We start from the raw sequence: 20,816 nt of genomic DNA, 5'->3' as shown, positions 1-20,816 counted from the left end.
ATAAACAGTTTATCAGGAGATGAATGAGCCACTGGGCTCCAGAGTCGTCTCCCCTTCCCCAGCGTGGAGCCAGCTGGGGAGGGGGCTGGCAGGAGAGCAGGAGCCAGACCCTGGAGGGGAAGGGGCTGTCGCGCTGGAACAAGCTAGCCAAGCTCCTTTCTTCCTTTCGCCTGTAGCTTTTAGCTTTGTCTCTATTCCTGGAAATTCATTTCACATTTGGTTACCCATTTTCCCACCCCAGTTACCTCCCTCCCTCTCTCTCCTCTGTTTCCCCCTTCCCCCCTCCCCATGCCAATAGCAGTTAGAACTTCACTGTTCCAATTAGAATCCTATCACCAACTGGACACCCCCAAATTCAGAATGTCTTGTGAAGCTGAACAGGCCCCACCCTGGCTGTGGGTCCTGAACCCGCCAGCATTCCCCCGGCCCCTGGGAGGCTATGGGGAGTCCACCACCCTCTGGCATGGGAAGCTCACATCCTTCCAGTAGTCAGCAGGGCAAAGTGACAAGCCTGTGGCTGACTTTTCCCCACTTTGCTAAGCTGGGTCAAGTCCAAAAATGCCATTTTGGGTCTCACTAAGAAAAAGCCCATCAAATTTGACATTTATGGGCCCCATGAGGCAGAATCAGAGGGTCATGATTTTCATATGTCTGGGATGATGCCAGGCCTAAAAAATGGTAACTCCTGTCTCCTTTGTGGTACTTCATGGTCCCCTGACCTCTCAGTGTCAAGGAGCCCCAGAGAGGTAGAGTGACTCCCTCAAGGTCCCAAAGCTGGTAGGTTGTAGGTTTTTTGATATCAAGCCCCATCTGCAATGTCCTTTGCAGATCACCCACAGCTGCCCCTCAAGTCTATGTTTCCAGGGCCGAAGAAGCAAGAAAACTGTTGAGTTGTTCTTAGGCTTGTGCTTAGAATCAGATGGAAACAGGAAAAGATGCACGAAAGCACCCTCAGGGTCCTCTTGCCTTGACCTAGAATTGCTGAAGCTATTGTTCAGAGGAGTGCTCAGGTTTTCTTTGCCCAGACTGGGAAATCATGAGATGCAAATAGCCAAGTATGGATCTACACTCCTGATTCACTAGACTCTTCCCACTTGGCTGCCTGAGTCCCTAGCCAATCCACAAAAGTCCAAACACCTCCCAGGGCTAGGGCCTGACCAGAAAGCTGAGCTTATAGCCATCCCTCTCCCTACAGATCTGTCTCCCTCCCCACAGCTCTGCTCGTCAAACTGCTTCTCCAACAGAGTCTCAGAAGCATTGAAATGGGCCAGTTGTTGAGTCCCCCAAGAATTTCCAATCTCCGTCTCCCCCCACCCCAAAACTTTTGAAGGCCAGCAGCCACTGAGAATAGCTCAGTTGCATGTGCTAAGTGGACAGGAAGCAGGCCCAAAGGTCATAGGGTTACTTCTCCAGCACCCCCTGTAGCTTTCTGCCTCTCTGGCCCAAACCTGAGTTGGCTGGTCAGTTGAAGGCAGTGGGGTTCCCTGAAGAAGGCATTTGTTGAAAGACTAAGGCCCACTACAGATCTGCCCCAGGTGCTGTGCTTATCTAGACATTCTTTGCCCCCTCTGTATAGCACAAGTCTGAGAGTTGTTTGTTATCCCCACTTTACAAGTGAGAAAATGGAAGTTGGGAGGTAAGAGATGCCTATGTCAGGGAGGTAACGCAGCTCATGGAAGACGGGGCCGGAATTCCAACTGAGACCCACCTGGTCCAGGGGTTGTCTTTGTGTTGAGTTTCCCAGTTTATGACATTCCCTCCTCCATGCCCCACACCCCAGATTCCCTGTCTGTCCCTGATACAGCGTGCTTCCTCTCTTTATGCAGATTCAAATTCTAGGTCTCAAATCTCCTCCTCTCACTACTCAAATAAATATACCTTTTCTTCATCAAGCTCCAAGAAAGCTCAGCTCTACCAGGAAGGTGTTAGTACTGCTTAGTCTCTGAAAACAGCATCCCCCCACCCCATTCACTCGGTATCCAACTGCTGGACTGCAGACCCTCCAAGTTGGGCATTTCAGAACACCACGGTGAGGCAGATAAGTGTACTTTGAAAACACTATAGTTTGTGTTATAATTCTTGTGGCTTTTTTTTTTGGTCATCATAATGTATTACAAAATTTCAAACAACAAAGGATAGCACGAAATTGTAATATTTATCAAAAGTGGGCTTGGGTTTTAAAAGTTGTGAAACATTGGTCTACACTCTTATGGGAATATACAGATTTTTCCCACATTCTTTTAATGTTTTTTTTTCATTTATTTTTGAGGGGTGAGGAGGCAGAGAGAGGGGGCAGAGAATCAGAAGCAGGGTCTGCACTGACAGGTGGACAGCTGTGAGCCCGACGTGGGGCTCAAACCCATGAACTGTGAAATCATGACCTGAGCCCGAAGTCGGATGCTCAACTGACTGAGCCACCCAGGTGCCCCTCCGACATTCCTTTAATGTTTTATTCACATGCTTGCCCAACCCCCTTAACTGGACTGCAAAAGTCTAGAATGGTGGCCATTGACTGTGAATTTCTCTCTTTTGTGTTTCTTCTTCCAGTCTTCACCCAGTGGATGCTCTACAACAGGTCATCCAATTCTTTGTCTAACATGGTTTGTTTTTCATTCCTGAGGGAACTTTTTTGCTGTTCAGACAAATCCACCCAACCTGAATAAAGGACTGAAGGAAACGCGATGGTTTTCAAAAATAGGTGATCCGAAGGCGAGGGGATTGATGAAACAGAAAACAGCACAATAAAATGTCACTAAATTGGAACCTACCATCTCAGGAAGACTGAACCACGACTTAGCTTTTGAACTCTCCACTGATAACTTCTTTAACCAGTTAGTTCACAGCAGTGACCAAATTGCTCTGCAGACCATTGCATCTTTCTAAGAAAACAAGCTAGCACCAAGCCCCCATATTGAGTACCTAAGAGAAAGGGGTATGGTTTAAAAGCCTACCATGTGCCAGGTTCCAATGGCACATCATGTCAGAATTAGCTGAGTTCAAACAACCATTGGGTTGTTCTTATCTCCAGTGTCCATGTGTCATTGCGTGTGTGTGTGTGTGTGTGTGTGTGTGTGTGTGTGTTTGCAGACTCCAAAGTTGGAGAATGTTTAAGAAAATGTTTTCAGCCGAAATTGGCCATCCCTCTCAGCTGCTGAGGTTTTGCAGAAAGACTGTGTTGTGAAACACAGTATGAAATGCAGTATGTTTTCTTCCTTAGACAGATGATAAATTCACGGGGGGAGGGGTGGGGGGCACAGGATGACACAGGTTGAAAGGAAAAAACAGATCTTTGGGGCAAGTAGAGTGATTTAGGCTGTCACGAGACCTCCTGATGATACTCCATGGAATGCTGGTGAACACGTGAGTCATCTACTCCAAGTCCTTCTTCTCCAGCTTCTTCCAGACCCCAATCACATCGACCACACGGGAAACCAAGTTTGAGTTTTAACGCTTAGATTCAGTTCCTCATCCAAGGGAAAATTAACTGGAAGTGTCATTTCAACATCCATCTCTCATCAAAGAGACACTGCTTTGGGAAGAGAAAGCATCCATCCATCATGCAGGTTTATTTAGGATCATGGAAACGTAGAACTGGAAGAGGAAGGTAGTTATATCACTAATGCAGAAAGTAAGGTATATGGTGCCACAAAAGTGACTTGTCGGAAGTTGACGTATGTGGGCAGACCCCAGCCAGGACTCAGGTCCCCCTACTGCCAATTCATCTTTCTTAAGTTTTAGATCTCCACTCTTGCCCACCGAGGCCGATTTAGCAGAAGCAAAGGTGCAGTATATTCTTGCGACATTTGGGGGGGGGGGGGCTCCTCAGGAGGAATCTCAGGAAGTTTACACTGAGGGCCCCGAGATCTTGGAGGGAACAGACGCAACCAGAACAGACCCGGCAGCGCGCGCGCGCACGCAAACCCACACGCACGCACGCACAATGACAGGGTCACAGAAAGCAGAAGCTGAGCTTGGCCAGAGTAGAACGCAGACGAACCCACCTCTCAGGGCCGTGCCCCCCCACCCCCCCACCCCCCGGCCAGCGCCAGGTGCAGGACTTGTCGGGCGCCAGCAGAGGGCGCGCCGCCCCCAGGGAGCCGAGCGGCAGCCGCGCGGAACCCGGCAGGCTAGGGGAGCCGCAGGCGAGCCGGACGCGCCCCTGCAGCTCGGCCACTCAGGGTGCAGGACCCGGCCAAGGAGGAGGAGGGTGAAGAGCGGACCCCCCTCGTGGGCCCGAGTAACAGACGGGCCGGAGTGCTTCCTAGGAATTACATCACGCTGCGCAACGCTGCGCCTCCCGAACTCCTCCTGCTCAAAGTGTGTGTGTGTGTGTGTGTGTGTGTGTGTGTACACGCGCTGGGGGGAGGGGGAGGGGACTTAGACCAAGCTTGGGAGAGAGGAAGGAGAGACGCGCCCGGGGAAAAAGCTCCATGCACATGGAGAAATTCCTTGCGCCGGACTGCACGGAGAAACGAGCCCCCAGCACCTCCCGGCTGTTCCCCTCCCAGTGCAAAGCACCCAGCTAGTGAGAACCCTCACGGCCCCACCTCGAGCACCCCCCAGAACCGGCCCTGCACCCTCCAGCCCGGCTCCAGCGCCGCCGCGAGCTTTCCCCAGGACTGGCCCTGGCGGGGCGCCTAGAGCCCCAGTTGCATTGCTCCGGGAGAAAGGAGGGGGGCGGTGCATTTTGCAGGAGGAGGAGAAGGGGGGTGGGTGGTGGGGGAGAGAGAAAATTGCGCGGAGACCTGCCAAGCGCCACCGCCGCCGCCACCGCCGCTGCCGCCGCCGCCGCCGCCGCCGCCTGTGAGCTCCGGCGGGCAGCCGGACTGTCGGCTTCCCGGGGCATCTGGGTCCGGCGGGGCACAGCCCTGGGCGCTGCCGAAGCCGCCGCCGCGGCGAGTGCAGGCGGCTTCCCCCGGAGCCTGTGCCGCTCCAGCTCCTCGGGGGTGGAGAAGTGGGGGGTGGGGTTGTTGTTTGGGGGAAAGAAGGGGGAGGGGGCAACGCCGAGAGAGTCAGTGGTTTCCATGGTGATGGAGCTGAAAGTGCAGGAAATTTAAAGGCTTGGACGCTGCGAGACAGACAAACCGGTGCCAACGTGCGCGGACGCCGCCGCCGCCGCCGCCGCTGGAGTCCGCCGGGCAGAGCCGGCCGCGGAGCCCCGAGCAGGCGGAGGGAAGTGCCCCTAGGACCCGCTGGGCCAGCGGCGCTGCACAGAGCGGCAGGACGACGAGCAGAGAGAGGAGGAGGAGGGGAGAGCGGCTCGTCCACGCGCCCTGCGCCGCCGCCGGCCCGGGAAGGCAGCGAGGAGCCGGCGCCCCCCGCGCCCGCCGTCGCCCTGGAGTAATTTCGGATGCCCCGCCGCGGCCGCCTGCCCGCATAGACCCGGGAGAGGAGTTGCGGCCAACTTGTGTGCCTTCTTTCCGCCCCGGTGGGAGCCGGCGCTGCGCGAAGGGCTCTCCCGGCGACTCATGCTGCCGGCCTTGCGCCTGCCCAGCCTCGGGTGAGCCGCCTCCGGAGAGACGGGGGAGCGCGGCGGCGCCGCGGGCTCGGCGTGCTCTCCTCTGGGGACGCGGGACGAAGCAGCAGCCCCGGGCGCGCGCCGGAGGCATGGAGCGCTGCCCCAGCCTGGGGGTCACCCTCTACGCCCTGGTGGTGGTCCTGGGGCTGCGGGCGGCACCGGCCGGCGGCCAGCACTATCTCCACATCCGCCCGGCTCCCAGCGACAACCTGCCCCTGGTGGACCTCATCGAACACCCGGACCCTATCTTTGACCCCAAAGAGAAGGATCTGAACGAGACGCTGTTGCGCTCGCTGCTCGGGGGCCACTACGACCCGGGCTTCATGGCCACCTCGCCCCCCGAGGACCGGCCCGGCGGGGGCGGGGGGGCGGCCGGGGGCGCCGAGGACCTGGCCGAGCTGGACCAGCTGCTGCGGCAGCGGCCGTCGGGGGCCATGCCGAGCGAGATCAAAGGGCTGGAGTTCTCCGAGGGCTTGGCCCCGGGCAAGAAGCAGCGCCTGAGCAAGAAGCTGCGGAGGAAGTTACAGATGTGGCTGTGGTCGCAGACCTTCTGCCCGGTGTTGTACGCGTGGAACGACCTGGGCAGCCGCTTTTGGCCGCGCTACGTGAAGGTGGGCAGCTGCTTCAGTAAGCGCTCGTGCTCCGTGCCCGAGGGCATGGTGTGCAAGCCGTCCAAGTCCGTGCACCTCACGGTGCTGCGGTGGCGCTGTCAGCGGCGCGGGGGCCAGCGCTGCGGCTGGATTCCCATCCAGTACCCCATCATTTCCGAGTGCAAGTGCTCGTGTTAGGACTCGGGGTCCCCTTCCCGCACCCGGACAACTGATGATACCCCACCGACGCCCTCCCCCCCCGCCCCCCGCACCGTCTCCAACCAGTCCACCACCCTCTCGAGAGGGGATTCAATGAACTTTTTTTTTTTCTGGCTACAGAGACCTAGCTTTCTGGTTCATGTAATGCACTGTTTAACTGTGTAGGAATGTATATGTGTGTGTATATACGGTCCCAGTTTTAATTTACTTATTAAAAGGTCAGTATTATACGTTAAAAGTTACCGGCTTCTACTGTATTTTTAAAAAAAATAAGCAAAAGGAAAAAAAAGAACAGAGAAAAGAGAGACTTATTCTGGTTGTTGCTAATAATGTTAACCTGCTATTTATATTCCAGTGCCCTTCGCATGGCGAAGCAGGGGGGAAAAGTTATTTTTTCTTAAAGTACAAAGAGAGGGGAGAACTTTTGTAGAAGGACTTTTAAAAAGCTATTTTCCATTCTTCGGAAAGTGTTTTGGTTTTCCTTGGACCTCGAAGAAGCTATAGAGTTCAATGTTATTTTACAGTTATTGTAAATATAGAGAACAAATGGAATGACTAATCATTGTAAATTAAGAGTATCTGCTATTTATTCTTTATAATATCCCGTGTAGTAAATGAGAAAGAAATGCAGAGCAGGATTAAAGAAAACCACTAAAACCGACTGCGCTCGACACTGCGATTCTGTGTTGGTGATTGATGGGGGGGGTGTGGGGGCTGGAGGGGGCGGGTAGGGGTGCCGCTGTGCTTACTATGCCTGTTGGGAGAAGGGGCTCATCCCCTCTTCTGCTGTGAGGGAGATGACCGCTCAGTTTTTCATGGGGGGGGGGGTTATTCTCAAACCCCTCACTTGAGCATCACGTGGCCTCTGCCCCGTCTCCCAGCTTTTTCTCCCTATGTCACCAAAGCTCGGGCCCGTCCTGACCTCGACACCCAGCCGGCCCCCTGGAGCTGACCCCAGGCTGGGCCGAGGGGCGGGGGGTGGGGGGGGGAGGATGGGCGGCCGCTTTGTCCTGCCTGACAGGCCCTTCACAATGGGGACACGTGTCTTTCACACCTACCCTGGGGGCGGAGTGCCGCTGAAACTTGACCCCCGAGGAATGGGGGGGTGGTGGTGGGAGAGATCAGAGCGCGCCCACCCAGATCCCGCCACCCCTCCCGCCTCGCACCGCCGCCCCCCCCCCCACACACATCAATAACCCGTCTGTGTTAACCCTTTGCACGCCCGGAAGCTACGGTGATGTAAGCTGAGGCGACCCGGTCCTTTGGAATCAACACTCGGGCGCCGGGATCTTGCAGGTCCGAGCCCCCAAAACCCCAGGGCCCCGGCCGGAATTGCTGGGGATAGCTGGGAGATTTGACACTCGCCTCCCTCCTCCCCCAGGACCTAGGGAGGACTCTGAGAGTCAGGATTTCGGAGGGGTCTGCATTTGGGTGAAAAAACGCCACCACTGGGATCTGCAGTTGGGAATGGGGTGCGCCCCCCGCTCTGGACACTTCGTCTGCTTGGGGGTGGGGAGGGAGGAGTAATCAGAATCGGGATCTCTGAACTCTTGGGTTAGAGAGGGGCAGAAGACGTGTTGCCCTTAAAGGAACGTGCAAAATAGCACCCTCACCCCACCCCTTAAAAAGCCAACTTCTTGGGGCTGGCGCTCGACTCGCGTGCGTCCCTCCGCCTCAGTCCGCGGTGGCGCCCATCCGCGCAGCTCCACGTGGGCCGGCTTCCTGACACTGCTCAGCGCTCCCTTTATTTATCTTGGACTCCAAAGTCGCTCTCCTTTGCTCCCTCCCCACCCCCCTGCCACCTCCCCGCGCCTCCTTCCCGGCGTCCCTCCCCGCCCCCCCCCCCCGCCCCATCCCCACCCCGGGGCCGGAGTCCCGGCGAATCTATGCTAATTATTTCAAACCTGCGCCGGGTCCCCAGCGCAGTCTCAATGCCCCCGGCCCCGCCCGCCCTGTCCCTCCAGCCGGGCGCTTTCTTCCCTCCCGACGCAGCCTCGGTGGCTCCGCATTTCAATAGCCTGGCCCGGGAGCCGGAGCCCCCTCCCCGGCGCTGCCTCCGTCAGCCGTGGGACAGACGTTAGGGTATTCATTAACTGAGAGCCGAGGAATAACGGCATTATTCCCCCCAGAGAGGGCACCCTGCCCCCGCGACTATCTGAGGCTTCATTGTAAAAGGATTAAAAGTTAAAGACCTCCATCTTATGATTCTTTCATTTAATCTTCCTGGCGCCTGGGAGACATGCTCGATGGATGATGGCTTTTAAAATATTCCTAATGTCGGCTACCTTAAGACTCCAAGCCCGGCAAACAAACGTAATTTATTTCCAGAAGAAAGGGGATATTGAGATGTTTAAGTTTATGAACCGCCGTCCTCATGTATATTTGTTAAGTTCTGACAAATACCCAAATAACGTTAAAATCAGCCATTCATCACTTATGAATTTATGCAAAACTTTCTGTGCCCCGGGCCAATATTTTTTTAGACAGAGTTTCACTCGCGAGGGGCGGAGGTGGTGGGGAGGGGGAAGGGGAGGGGGCTTACGGGGCGGTGGGGGGGGGGCAGAGCCGAAAGCAAGAATTTTCATGCCTGGTAAACACGCGAATTATGCGAAGAGAGTTATTCCCAGCTGGGCGGGCAGCCAAAACTCGGAGAGCGCGCCGAGGCCAGCGCCCCCACCCCCACGTTGGCAATGTCATTGGATTACAATGCGAGGTCTTCCCCTCCGCGACGCCCCCTCCTCCCTCCGCCCGCCCGCCCGCGCCCCTCCTCCCCACCCCTGCCCACTTGGAAAACCCGCTCGCAGCCGGCGAGCTTCTCGGCTTTCAGAGCCGGAGTCGGTGTGAGCTAGGAGGACCCGGGCTGCTGCAGACGTGACGGGCAGTAGACAGACCACCGCGCACACAGACCAAAGGGCAGGCCCCAAGCCGCTCCGGACGCGGAGAAGAGGACCCAGCAGGATCCAGGCAGTCCCAGAAGAGAAGGAAGGAGGTGCTGGCCCCTGGAACATTGTGACTAATGCACAGCCGGTTACGTCTCCATTATTATTAATGTTAATAATACTAATAATAGCAGCAACGCGGAAAGGAGTAGAGAGCTCTGGGCAGAGAGGCAAGAAAACTGTCCTCTGCGGTCACCTAGTGTCTATCTCCTGTAAGGAGGAAAATTGATCTTGGTGTCTTCCGTGGCTTTGACAGCCTGTGCTTACAAATTCATGCAGCTGCTGGGGGGGGGGGGGGGGGAGGGAACCATGCCTCCCCAGGATGGAGAATTAGAACTATTACAGATACAGATACATCCACTTTCTCGACATCCTGGAAGAGAAGGGCAAGGTTACCACCACTCCAGCCCTCCCGCCAGGATCGCAGGAAATCAATCATCAACCCTCTATTTTCAACTCTTTCCTTTATTCCTTCCTTCCGCCCTCCCAACACTCCCCACACTTCATGCACATGTATACTGAAAGCCAAATGTCCACGGAAAGCCAGCACCCTCAGGGGAGGGCCCTCTGGCCCCCAGAGTCTGGGAACTGGATCTGGTTCCCTGTTGAGATGGAGAAGGCCAGGGGTCCATTATCAGTCTTGCTTCTGAGACCCCTGGGAAAGGGGGTTGAAGTTTCGTGGCAGCTGCAGCAGGAAGCCGGCTGTGTATTACGAGCTCTTAGCTGTGCTGGATGGGGACAGCAGGGGGAGGGCCCAGCCCGTACTGGTATTTTGAAGGGGTGATTCATCCTTTTCCTTTAATGCTCTTGGAATGTCAGCACTGGAGGGGAGCTTAGATTCCAGTACCCACCGCTCAGTTCACAGATGAGAAGACTGAGGCCCCAGCAGAGCCAGGCCGATCACACAGATTAATATAGTTGGGGCTGGCCACGCGGTCTCCATTGTGCCTTTTCACTCTGCTCTTGTTCTGTGTTCCTTTCAAAATTCTTTTAATTGTTTTAAAATGTATATATTTGTGATGCGGGAGAGTTCTTTCCAACATTGACGCGATAACACTTGAGCTTCCAGAAGATGATCGACTGTTCTGCTGTGTCTACTCAGCGAACAGTTATTAACGGTCTGTGATGAGCCAAGCGCGAGAGCTGGGCCTATACACACATTCTCATGAGGTCTCTAGTTTCTAAATAAGGAGACTGAGCTCAGAGAGTTTATGCATCTCGCCCAAAGCCACACAGTAAGTGGCACAATTATGATCCAAAATCTGAGCTGACCCCAAAGCCTCTGCTTCTTCTAAATACCCTTCCTCCCTTCAAGCGCTTGGGAGACACAAGGTGCCAGATTATGTGCTGGCAAGTCCCATCTCAGGCTCTGTAGGGATTCATGACTGGTAGGCCGCACAACACGTTTGTATGCCTCCTTATGTGCTCACCCTCCACACGCGTGCGCACACACATACACACACACACACACACACACACACACACAGACACGAGGAGGAGGAGGTGAGAAATAAAGAACAGGGTCAATGAAGGAAAAGAATTAGGAAAACATCAAACAAAGTAGAGATGGAAAGAGGAGGGCTCACTGCTGGACTGGGCAGCCAGAGAAGGCACCTGACTAAAGTCTCAAAGGACAAGTTAAATGTCAACATCCTGAGGTGGGAATGTGGGCAGAAAGGACATCCGGATGGAGAAAGCAGTAGAGATAAGTAAAGATGTGATGTTGGAAAAGTACCTGTTTGGGAAGATCTGAAAAGCAGGCTGATGCCAAATTATGAAGGAGCGTAAATGCCAACTGAGGGCACTAAACATTCTTTTTCGGCTATAGGGAGTCATTGAGAGCTCTTGAATAGGGCAGCGACACCATTAGAGCACTACTGCCGATGAATTCTTCGTTCATTCAACCGTTTTTGATCACTGGTCTGCTTATCTCTTGGTTCATGACAAGCTACATTAAAACTAAGAATCTTAGAACAACAATTTTATTTGGCTCATGATTCTGTGTGTCAGGAATTTGGAGAGGGCTCAGCTGGGCAGTTCATCATCTCTGATACTTGCGGTGTCAGCCGAGCGCTAGAAATCCACTTCTCAAATGCCTCCTGGCCATTACGGGAGTTCAGCCGACCTGTTGACTAGAGCCCCCTCAAGTGGCTACTCCATGTGGCTTGGGTTTTCTCAAAGCCCGACGGCTTCAGAATAGTGGGGCTCCCTACATGGTAGCTCATGGTAGCTCTGAGAGAAAAAGTTCTCCAAGAGAACTGGATGGAAGCTGCCAGGCTTCTCAAGACATTGTCTCAGAAATCATGCAACACTGTTTCCACCACAGTCTGTTGGCTACCAAGTCTCTGCCAGGAGCCCAGATTGAAGAGAAAGGGAAGTAGACCTCTCAATGGGAGCAAGCAGCAAGGAATCAGGGGCCATCTTTAATCTCCCACAAGCTACGTTCTGTACTGTCTGCTCAGGACACAAAAGTGGGGAGGGAGAGTCATCTCCCATTCAAGTCTGGTGCCGGTGTTTAGGACAGGTTTGAAATGGGATAGTGGCTGCTGGAAGGCTGGTTAAGGAGGACCTTGCTGTGAACCAGAGACAATCATTAAGTGTGGATACCTGAGGAGTGTCAGTGCCAATGAACACAAAAAGCATTTGCCGAAAGACCAGAGAGGACTTGGTGACTGATTGGATGTGGGGGCTGGCGGACGGGTCGAAGGCCCCCTTATGTTTCAGGCCTGTGGATGCTCAGATGAAAGAGCTTCTTCCTTTGCCGCCACCCTCAGACAGGTACAGAGAGGTTCCAGGCTCATCCAGAAGAGGGAGGAATCTGAGGAGCCTGGGGAAGAGTTCAGTTCCTGAGTTGAATGAATGAATCCATGGGTGGATGGGTGGAGGGTAGGGAGACAGCCAAAGAGGGAGGGCTCTCTGAGGTTAGGGAACAGTAAGATTCTCCCCAGCAGACCAGAAGGGTCTTGGGGAACTTGCATTTGGAGATGCTATGAAGAAAGGCATGCAGGGAAACCCAAGAGAGACCAAGGGGCAGAGGAAGGCACGAGCAGGCCTTGAGTGATACCACCAGCCCGGTGCTTCATGTTCATCATCTCATTTCCCTCTCCCTGTGAAACGAGCATCACGGCCATTCCACAGGCCAAGAGAATGAGGCTCAGAGAAGCTGAGTGCCTCGCCCAGGGACATTTGGGTCCCTGGAAAGGGAAGCATTTGGATTCAAACACAGGCCCGTGTGATTTCAAAGTGGCATCAGCTCTGCTCCGTAAAGGCTTCCTCTATCTGGAGTGAAGCACTCCCTTCTCTGTGCCCCTCTGTCACACTGAGACCTAAGCATCGGACTTTCTCCAGGCAGGGGACTCTTGACCTGCCCTGCTTAGCAGAGGAGCGTCAAGGTTGGCTCTGCAGCATGTATGTCAAATGTGTTTGCGTGTGTTCTTTCTGGGAAGAGTGTGTTGTTCTCATCAGATTCTAAGGTCTGAAACACAAAGGTTAACTTCTGTCGTAGGCTGTGAGAATTTTGAAGTGACAGAATTTTTTAATCGTAACTCTTTTTTTAAAGTCTCCACAGCATACAGCACAATGCTTGCCATGATACGTGTGTTCAGTAAATACTAGGTAAAAGGAAGTGAACGGGGTTCAGGGTCCACAGGGAACTGCTGCAGGTTCTTAAAGAGGGGATGAGGTGGAACGCTTGCTCAGGATTCGGGTGTGTAAAAACAAAAGATTAGAAAGGTAAGACAGCAGGCTGGAGGGCCAGAGAGGGTGAAGGGAGACAAAAGGACTAAACTGAGAGGCATATTAAAGGAAAACAGGGGCACCTGGGTGGCTCAGTCAGTTAAGTATCTGACTTGGGCTCAGGTCACATCTCATGGTTCGTGAGTTTGAGCCCCGCGTCGGGCTCTGTGCTGACAGCTCAGAGCCTGGAGCCTGCTTCCGATTCTGTGTCTCCCCCTCTCTCTCTCTCTGTCCCTCCCCGACTTGCACTTGCTCTCTCTCACTCTCTCTCTCTCAAAAATAAATAAACATTAAAAAATTTTAAAGGAAAACAGAAGTTAGATCCAGGCTGCATTTTTATGTAAGGCACTAGCGTGTGGAGCAGGAAAGCAGCAGTGTTCTTTAAATGGAACAGGCCTCCTTTGTTTTGCCACAGTCCTTACCTCTCCTTATTGCCTACTTCACTCATTCTACCACCCACCAGAACCGCTGTAACATTTACAGTTGGGAGCCCTGGATTAGATAGGAGAAGGGGACTGAAAGTAAAAAGCAAAGTGTGATTCTTTGCGATAAGAAAGGAAGTCCCAAAGGAAACCATCCACGGCTTTTGGGAGGAGGACCCAGATTTCGCAGGAAGGGTGATAGAATGACAACATTTAAAAACAGATGGCCGTAAAGTTCTTCATTCCTTCATTTGACTGCAGCAACTAAGGCTCATCAAAGCCAACCGACTTGTCTCCGTGCTGGTTACTTTGGAACAGAACCGCCATCAAAAACAGCATTTCCAGATTTCTATTCAACCACCCTTTTGCAGTTGTTGTAAGTATAAGCAGTGTTAGGATTTTAAAAGCACTTTCGTGCACGTAATTTTTCATGCAATGAGATATGAAGACTCCCAAGGGCAGGAAATAGGTCAGTCTTACGTTCCCAGAAACTAACCCAGTGCCTGAGCCATAGCAGCACTGAACAAATATTGACTGGAGTGATACATGTACACAGGCTTGTCTTACAGGTAGGAAAACTGGAGCTCACAGAAATCAAAGCAAAGATGGACGCTCACGGAGCTCATTCCAGATGGCAGAGGCAGGGGTGGCTGGTGCTATTTCTCTATGGTCAGGGTTGAGCTCAGGAGCCAACCGCACATCTGCAGGCTGCTCAGTGAGTGTATCCAGTAAGAACAAGGAAGTCAGTGCTGGCCTGCACCTGCCAAGAGAAAAGGGCCCGCAGTCACTGGTTTTGGCAGCCTCCTCCCAGCCCCAGTTGCAAAGGGCTCCTGACTGGCGTCTAATTTATGCAATTAAGGGGACCAAGTTAGTCCAGAGAGGGAAATCGCTCTTCCCCATTTTACAGATGTGGAAATTGTGAAAACAGGAAGCCTAAGTGACTCGCCCAAGATCGCACGGCTAGTTGGTGGGAGAGCCAAGATTCAAACAGCACTAGCTCTCTGAGAAGCAGAGGGGTTTCGTGCTCCCGGAGTTCATAATCCCAACCAGTCTCCCTGATTCCATGCTCGCCCCAGCTCCAATCCATTCTCCACGCTGCAGCCCAAATGACCTTAAGACACACATGTGGTCTTGTCACTCCCCTGCATAAAACTTCTCAATGGCTTCCCATGGCTCTGAGGATAAAGGCCAGAATCCTTACCAGACCGAGGCCCCTCTGCGCCTGCCTCTGAGTTCAAGCCACACAGTCTAGCTCAGGTTCTCTCATGCACCAAGCTCCCCCTCCCCATCCCCTGCTCTAGGGCCTTTGCACATGCTGTCCTGCAGGCTGGGATGCCTCTTCTGCAACCAGCACACCCAGGCTTCAGATCTCATTCGTAGGGAGAGCAGAAAGTCCCCTCTGGTCCATGCTCTCGGGCTCTCGGGACTTTTTATTCAGAGGCTGTATCAGTTTGCAATTGATATTTATAATCCTCAGATATTTGTGTCCTCTTTCTCTTCCACTGGACTGTCACTTCCCTCCATTTTGCTCACCAAGGTATCCCTGGGCAGAGGTGCAGGTCAGGACACATATAGACACCCCCATATAAAAAAGACTGGATGACTGACACACTGAAGAAATATCAATTGATCATATTCCCAGTATAAGCCAGGTTCTATCTGGGGCTCTGAGGATGTTGAAATACAGAGTCCAGCTCTTGTTAAATAGTGATCCAGGGAAACTTTAAGAATGTCCCCGAAGGTGGATACAGAGCCAGGGCTATTCACATGACCCTGCAGTGACTCTATCATTCTGGGGATTAGAGTGACTCCCAGTTTACTGACTCCAGAAGGTCCCTGTCTGCTGGAGTAGGCAGGGAGAGGTGGCTGAGTTGCAGATAAATTCTTTTAGCAAATCAAGGAATCTCCCAGTAAAAGGGAATCTACCACCTAGACAAACGTTCCCATCAGAGGCTAGATAGCTTTGAGTAATTCCATAGAGAAAATTCTAAAAGGACGCTCCAGGGGTGGGTAGAAGGTCCACCTTTCTCCACATCTGAAATCCTTAAAAATGGGAGAGATTACCTTATCTGCTGAACCGTTAAAACTCCATCTTTCCTGCCCAGGGAATAATAAAATTAAACAATGACTAACTCACGCCTTAATGCTTTACGGTTTAAAAACCACTTTGACATTCATTATCTCTTTCAAACCCACGCAAGAGCTCAGAGCCAGAGTTTTGATTATCATTTTAAAGATAAGGAAACTGAGGCTTGAAGAATAGCTTGCCCTGGAGGCAAAAGCCTTTCTACTGGTCAAAGAAGTTGATATTTAGGGGTGGCAGGCGGGGGTGGGGAATAGCTACCTTGGACCAGAGTGAGTCTGAACCCTGGTTACATGGCTATTAGCTGTGGCATCCCCGAGATTGAGTTTCCACACACTTAAAATGGATATAATGGTATCTACCTTACCAGCCTGTTGGGATGTTCCAATGTGTTCCTGGTGGGAACACATTGGTTTAGCTGCTGGTGGGGTGTAGGAGTCCAGCCTACCATGGTTTCTTTCCCTCTTCCCAATTCCGAGGCCTGTGCTGTACCCCTGCAGTCAGGATGAAAGCCGGATGTCCTATTACCCAATGGCAGACCAGCTACTTACTCAGGTCCTCATCCATGCACGATCTACGGCAGGGGAAAGAATCCAGTGGGTTCTTCTTTTTCTCCACCCGTGAAACAGCTTTGTATTTCATTCCAGTTGACATCTGGGTTTTGCTGTCATTGTTGTTTAAGTGATAGGCCAAAGAATGGACTTAAGTGGGAAAACCAATGACCAAAGGCAAAGCTGAGAGGAAAAAAAGAAAAAGTTAAATCAGGATGGAAGGAATTGGGGAAGCCAGGGAGTTTGTTTTACATAAACAGAGGCAGGAATCCATCCCAGGTACATTAGCTCTAATTTGTTCTAATTCCAGAAATTCCTCAATCCTAGTTATTGGCACTCAATCAGGAATCACCTAGAGGTGACTATCTCCCAGAAACAGCCTTCACTGGCGTCTTTCTCACCTCACTTCAGGGGCAGAGACCTATGAGAGAGACGAGCGCACTCAGGTAGGGCCAAGGCTTCCAGGTCAATGGGCAACATCAGCAACAAGAGCTTTAAAAGGCATCCACCACCGAGCAATGAAGAGCTTTAAAAGGCATCATGACCACCACCATGGAACATGGAAAACATTCCATGGCCCAGAGAGGGTGAATGACCCAGTCAGTGTCAAATCTCAGGTTAACGATAAAGACTAGTGGAGAAATTCTGATGGGAGCATGGGGCAGCTGGTAACTAAACCCGTGGGACACAAGTGCCTGCCACCCCCGAGGTTGGACAACTTCCCCCAAATGCCACATTCCAAGGCAGGTTTCCCAAGAGCCCAGGCCTCCTCCGCTGTCTTCCTTCTTCCCACACTGTGGCCCCAGACCCCTGGGATTCCTGGAGGACATGCCCTGTGTGATTCCTCTGTCTGGCTGGATGTTTAGACATTGATGCTCCCCAGGGTTCTGGTCAGCTTGCCTCCTCTCCGTCTGTGTCCTCTGCCTGAGGGGATACTCAGGGATTCTCACTGTGGGATGTATTACACCTGTATGGCCAGCACCCAGATCTTCGTCTTGGGCCAGATGTCTTCCCTACTTTCTACACACTTCCGGTGTCTCTCCTTCGCTGTAGAACCATGGTTAACTTCCTTAGCATGGCGCCCAAGGTTCTTTACAATCTATGACCCCAACTTGCCTTCCAGTGTAATTTGCCACCATTTTCGGCTCCACCCACCTTCCCCCACCAACCAGCCACACAACTTACTCATGGCTAAACATACCTAAACCTGCTGGGCCTTTTGCTTACACCATTTGCTCTACCTGAAATGTCCCCTGCCCCACACTTACCCCATCACCCCAAAACAGGATTCCACCTAGGGAAGGCCTACTCATACTTCAGGGCACCGCTCACATGGTACTTCCTTGGCCAGGGTAGAACTGACCAAGCTGTACTTTGTCCTCCCACAGTGCTGATGATTAATAATAATAACCAATAATAGATGCTAACTTTCCATATGTGACAGGCACTGTCCTGGGTCCTTTATGTGCATTGTATCATGTAAACTCCAACTTAATCCTATGTGATATTACGATGACGACGACAATGACTACATAATAGGTTCAGAAAGATTTGCTGAATTACCCAAAGACTCTTAGTGGCAAAGCAAGGACTCAGAACCAGGATTGAAACCCCAAAACCCAGGGGCTTTCCAATTTGCATACTGCCTAAGTGCCACGGTCCCAGCACTTATAACACTGCACTCATTAGTATGGACCCGTATCTGGCTACCTCTGGATTTCAAAGTCCTTTGAGGGAAGTTACTGTATTTGATTCTAATTTCCAACCATATTATCCAAAATAGTGTCTTATGCATGGTAAGCATTTCATAAATATGTGGTAATTAAGTAACTGAGCGACTGGATACGACAAGGGGTTCTGTTGCTTTCCTTTAAGTCAAATCGAAACAGAACTTTTTGGTTTGTTTAGTGAATGTTGGTTAATTCCAACTTCAACTTATATACATCTTTTGAAGGCATAGGTAATGTGGGGTTGTTAAAAGTGTAGACTTTGAAGTTGAATCTAGGCTCTTTGCTCTACCCCATCCCAGCTATGTGACTGATAATATTAATGCCTGTGTAAGCTCTCAAACCTTGAGCAAACACAAGTCACTGTCATTAATAATATGTACTTCTCCACAAAGCACTCAGGCTGTCCCCACCCAGAGGAAGAGGAAGAACAGAGAAAGTCCCAAAGATCATGGGAGTCTCGTAGGAAATCCCTGTGAACAGCCAGCCAGGATGGTCTTCTGTGGATACTGCTGTCTTGTGAGGAACTGATTTGATGAAGGCTGGGACAATGAAGACTTGTGGCCTGTTTAAACCAGAAGAAATGGGGGATAAAATCACAGAAGACCAGTACGGAAGGGACATCAGAGCACCATGACTGGCATTTATTCCAGCTCTCTCACATTAGAGGTGGGGATACAAAAGCCCAGAGGGGTGCAGAGACTTGCCCAAAGTCACAAAGCTGGTTAGCCCCGCGGCTGGGACTAGATTCTGGAGACGCTTATGACATGCCAGGTGACCATCCTCCTATGATTAAAATCACTTCTTAAAAATACTCGGTATGGTTACCTTTTCTTCTTTGCTCCTGAAGGAAGCATTTAGCTTTATTTTTTTTTAATGTTTATCTATTTATTTATTTTGAGAGAGAGAGAGAGAGGGCACTAGTGGGGGTGGGGGAGGGGCAGAGAGAGAGAGAGAGAGAGAGAGAGAGAGAGAGAGAGTGAATCACAAGCAGGCTCTTCACCGTCAGCACAGAGCCCTGTATGGGGCTCTATCTCATGAACTGTGAGATTTTGACCTGAGTCGACATCAAGAGTCAGACGTTTAACCCCCTGAGCCACCTAAGCTCTCCTGCATTCAGTTTTAGAGGTGCCAATTAGACCCATTGTCCTGCAATGTTAGACACACACTTCTATAGTCTCCAAAGCCCTGCCAAGGCCTGTAGGAGTACCCCTGGGTACTGAAAGGGCCGTGTTCACAAGATCAGCCACTCCCTCCCTGCCAGGCCAGAGTCCAGTCTGGCTCTCAGCAACAGGCTCTCCTACCCCTAAAATCTCAGTCCAGGCAAGTCAGACCAGCACCCGAGTGAGATAAACATGGTGAGTAAGAAGAGGTCAAGTTATGGAGTGAGAGAGACCTGGAGTGGCAGCCCCCTCTGAGACCCTAGCCACAATCCCTCCAGTCCTTCCCGGGCCCTGACAATAGCAAACCAGCCATGTTATCCTCCCATTCATGTGTCGAGCCCTTATCCCACGGCAGCTACCGTGTAGGAACAAAGACTTTAAAAACTCCTTCCTCGGGGCTCCTGGGTGGCTCAGTCAGTTAAACATCCAACTTCAGCTCAGGTCATGATCTCGTAGTTCTTGGGTTCAAGCCCCGCTTCGGGCTCTGTGTTGACAGCTTAGAGCCTGGAGCCTGCTTCACATTCGGTGAGTGTCTCTCTCTCTGTCCCATCCCCGCTCGCGCTCTGTCTGTCTCTCTGTCTCTCTCTCTCAAAAACAAATAAACATTCAAAGAAATCTTAAAAACTCCTTCCTTTCCAACTGTTGGGGAAAAACCTGTGCTAGCAGCAATCATTTATGGGGCTTTTAACATGTGTCAGACACTGCACTGAGCATTCCACGTGCCTCAGCTGACCCCTCACAATGCTAGAAGGTGGTGCTACCGTTTACAGATGGGGACACTGAGACACGGGGTGGCGACTAGGAAAGGCAGGTCTGGGATTCATTCGGGCATTCTGACTTCACAACCTGTGCCTTTAACCTCTTTAACTGCCCCCCACCCCACCCCATCTGTACAATAGGAGTAGCACTATCTACCCTGCAGGGTTATTGCCAGGATAAAAGCAAGTAAGAAATGTAGGAGGGGGTGCCTGGGGGGCTCAGTTGGTTAAGCATCTGACTCTTGATTTCAGCTCAGATCATGATCTCACAGTTCGTGAGTTTGGGCCCCACATCGGGCTCTGCACTGCCAGTTTGGAGCCTGCTTGGGATTCTCTCTCTCTCCCTCTCCCTCTGCCCCTCCCCTACTCAGGCTCCCTCTTCTCTCTCTCTCTCTCTCTCTCTGTGTCTCAGAATAAATAAATAAATAAACTTTTTAAAAAATCTTGGAAAAGAAATAGAAGAGCCTAGCACAGTGCCCCCTACATACAGCACTTAAGAAATGCATTCTGGGTCACCTATGGGGATTGGGGCCAACAGTAAGGAACGAGAACAGGATACACAGGGGCCAAGATTCTCAGGCCTGTTCTGACTATGTAGCATCATGTAAAGGGCCACCTAATGCAGTCCGTGGAGGTGTTAATCCACCTTGGACAATGTCAGTCTAACTGTTAAAATGCCAGGCCTCCTCAGAAATGACCACCTTTCTCTCCTCCTCTGGCTGTCACATACGGGAGAGCACTGGCATGCACATGCCACACACGAACACGTAAATACACACATACTACGGCTTTTATTTTTCTTCTGTTTCTTTTGCTTCCCTGCATTTGGTATCCATGGCAACACATCCCAGCAGCAACGAGGAGGTGGCAGAGCGGCTGTTTCCCTGAACCCACTATCCTGCTGATAAAGGCTGTCCATCCAACTCGAAGCCGTCATTTGGAGGACCAGGCTAGCCTTGCCCAAAAGGCAGTGGACATGCTCCCCAAAGAGGGGGCAAAGGGGAATTGGGTAAAACGCCTCCACTTTAAAAGCCAACAGACAACCCTCTGTCTAGCATGGTGACAAGAGCAAAGGGACCCAAGCCCCTGGCTGTGCCAGGCAAGCCTTTCC

The 20,816-nt window shown here is 52.0% G+C and overlaps 1 protein-coding gene across 1 annotated transcript; it reads left to right on the top strand.

Moving 5' to 3' along the window:
• Positions 1-5,013: 5,013 nt before the first annotated feature.
• On the top strand, positions 5,014-6,988 carry NOG (noggin). Its single transcript, XM_027034179.2, has one exon. It carries the CDS (start codon positions 5,608-5,610, stop codon positions 6,304-6,306), a length of 699 nt encoding a protein of 232 aa, XP_026889980.1. The 5' UTR covers positions 5,014-5,607; the 3' UTR covers positions 6,307-6,988.
• The last annotated feature ends 13,828 nt before the right edge of the window (positions 6,989-20,816 follow it).

The sequence above is a fragment of the Acinonyx jubatus genome, chromosome E1 (assembly GCF_027475565.1).
Source record: "Acinonyx jubatus isolate Ajub_Pintada_27869175 chromosome E1, VMU_Ajub_asm_v1.0, whole genome shotgun sequence".
Classification (NCBI taxonomy): domain Eukaryota; kingdom Metazoa; phylum Chordata; class Mammalia; order Carnivora; family Felidae; genus Acinonyx; species Acinonyx jubatus.
Note: the sequence above shows the minus strand (reverse complement) of the source record. Positions and strands in the feature narration are given on the sequence as shown.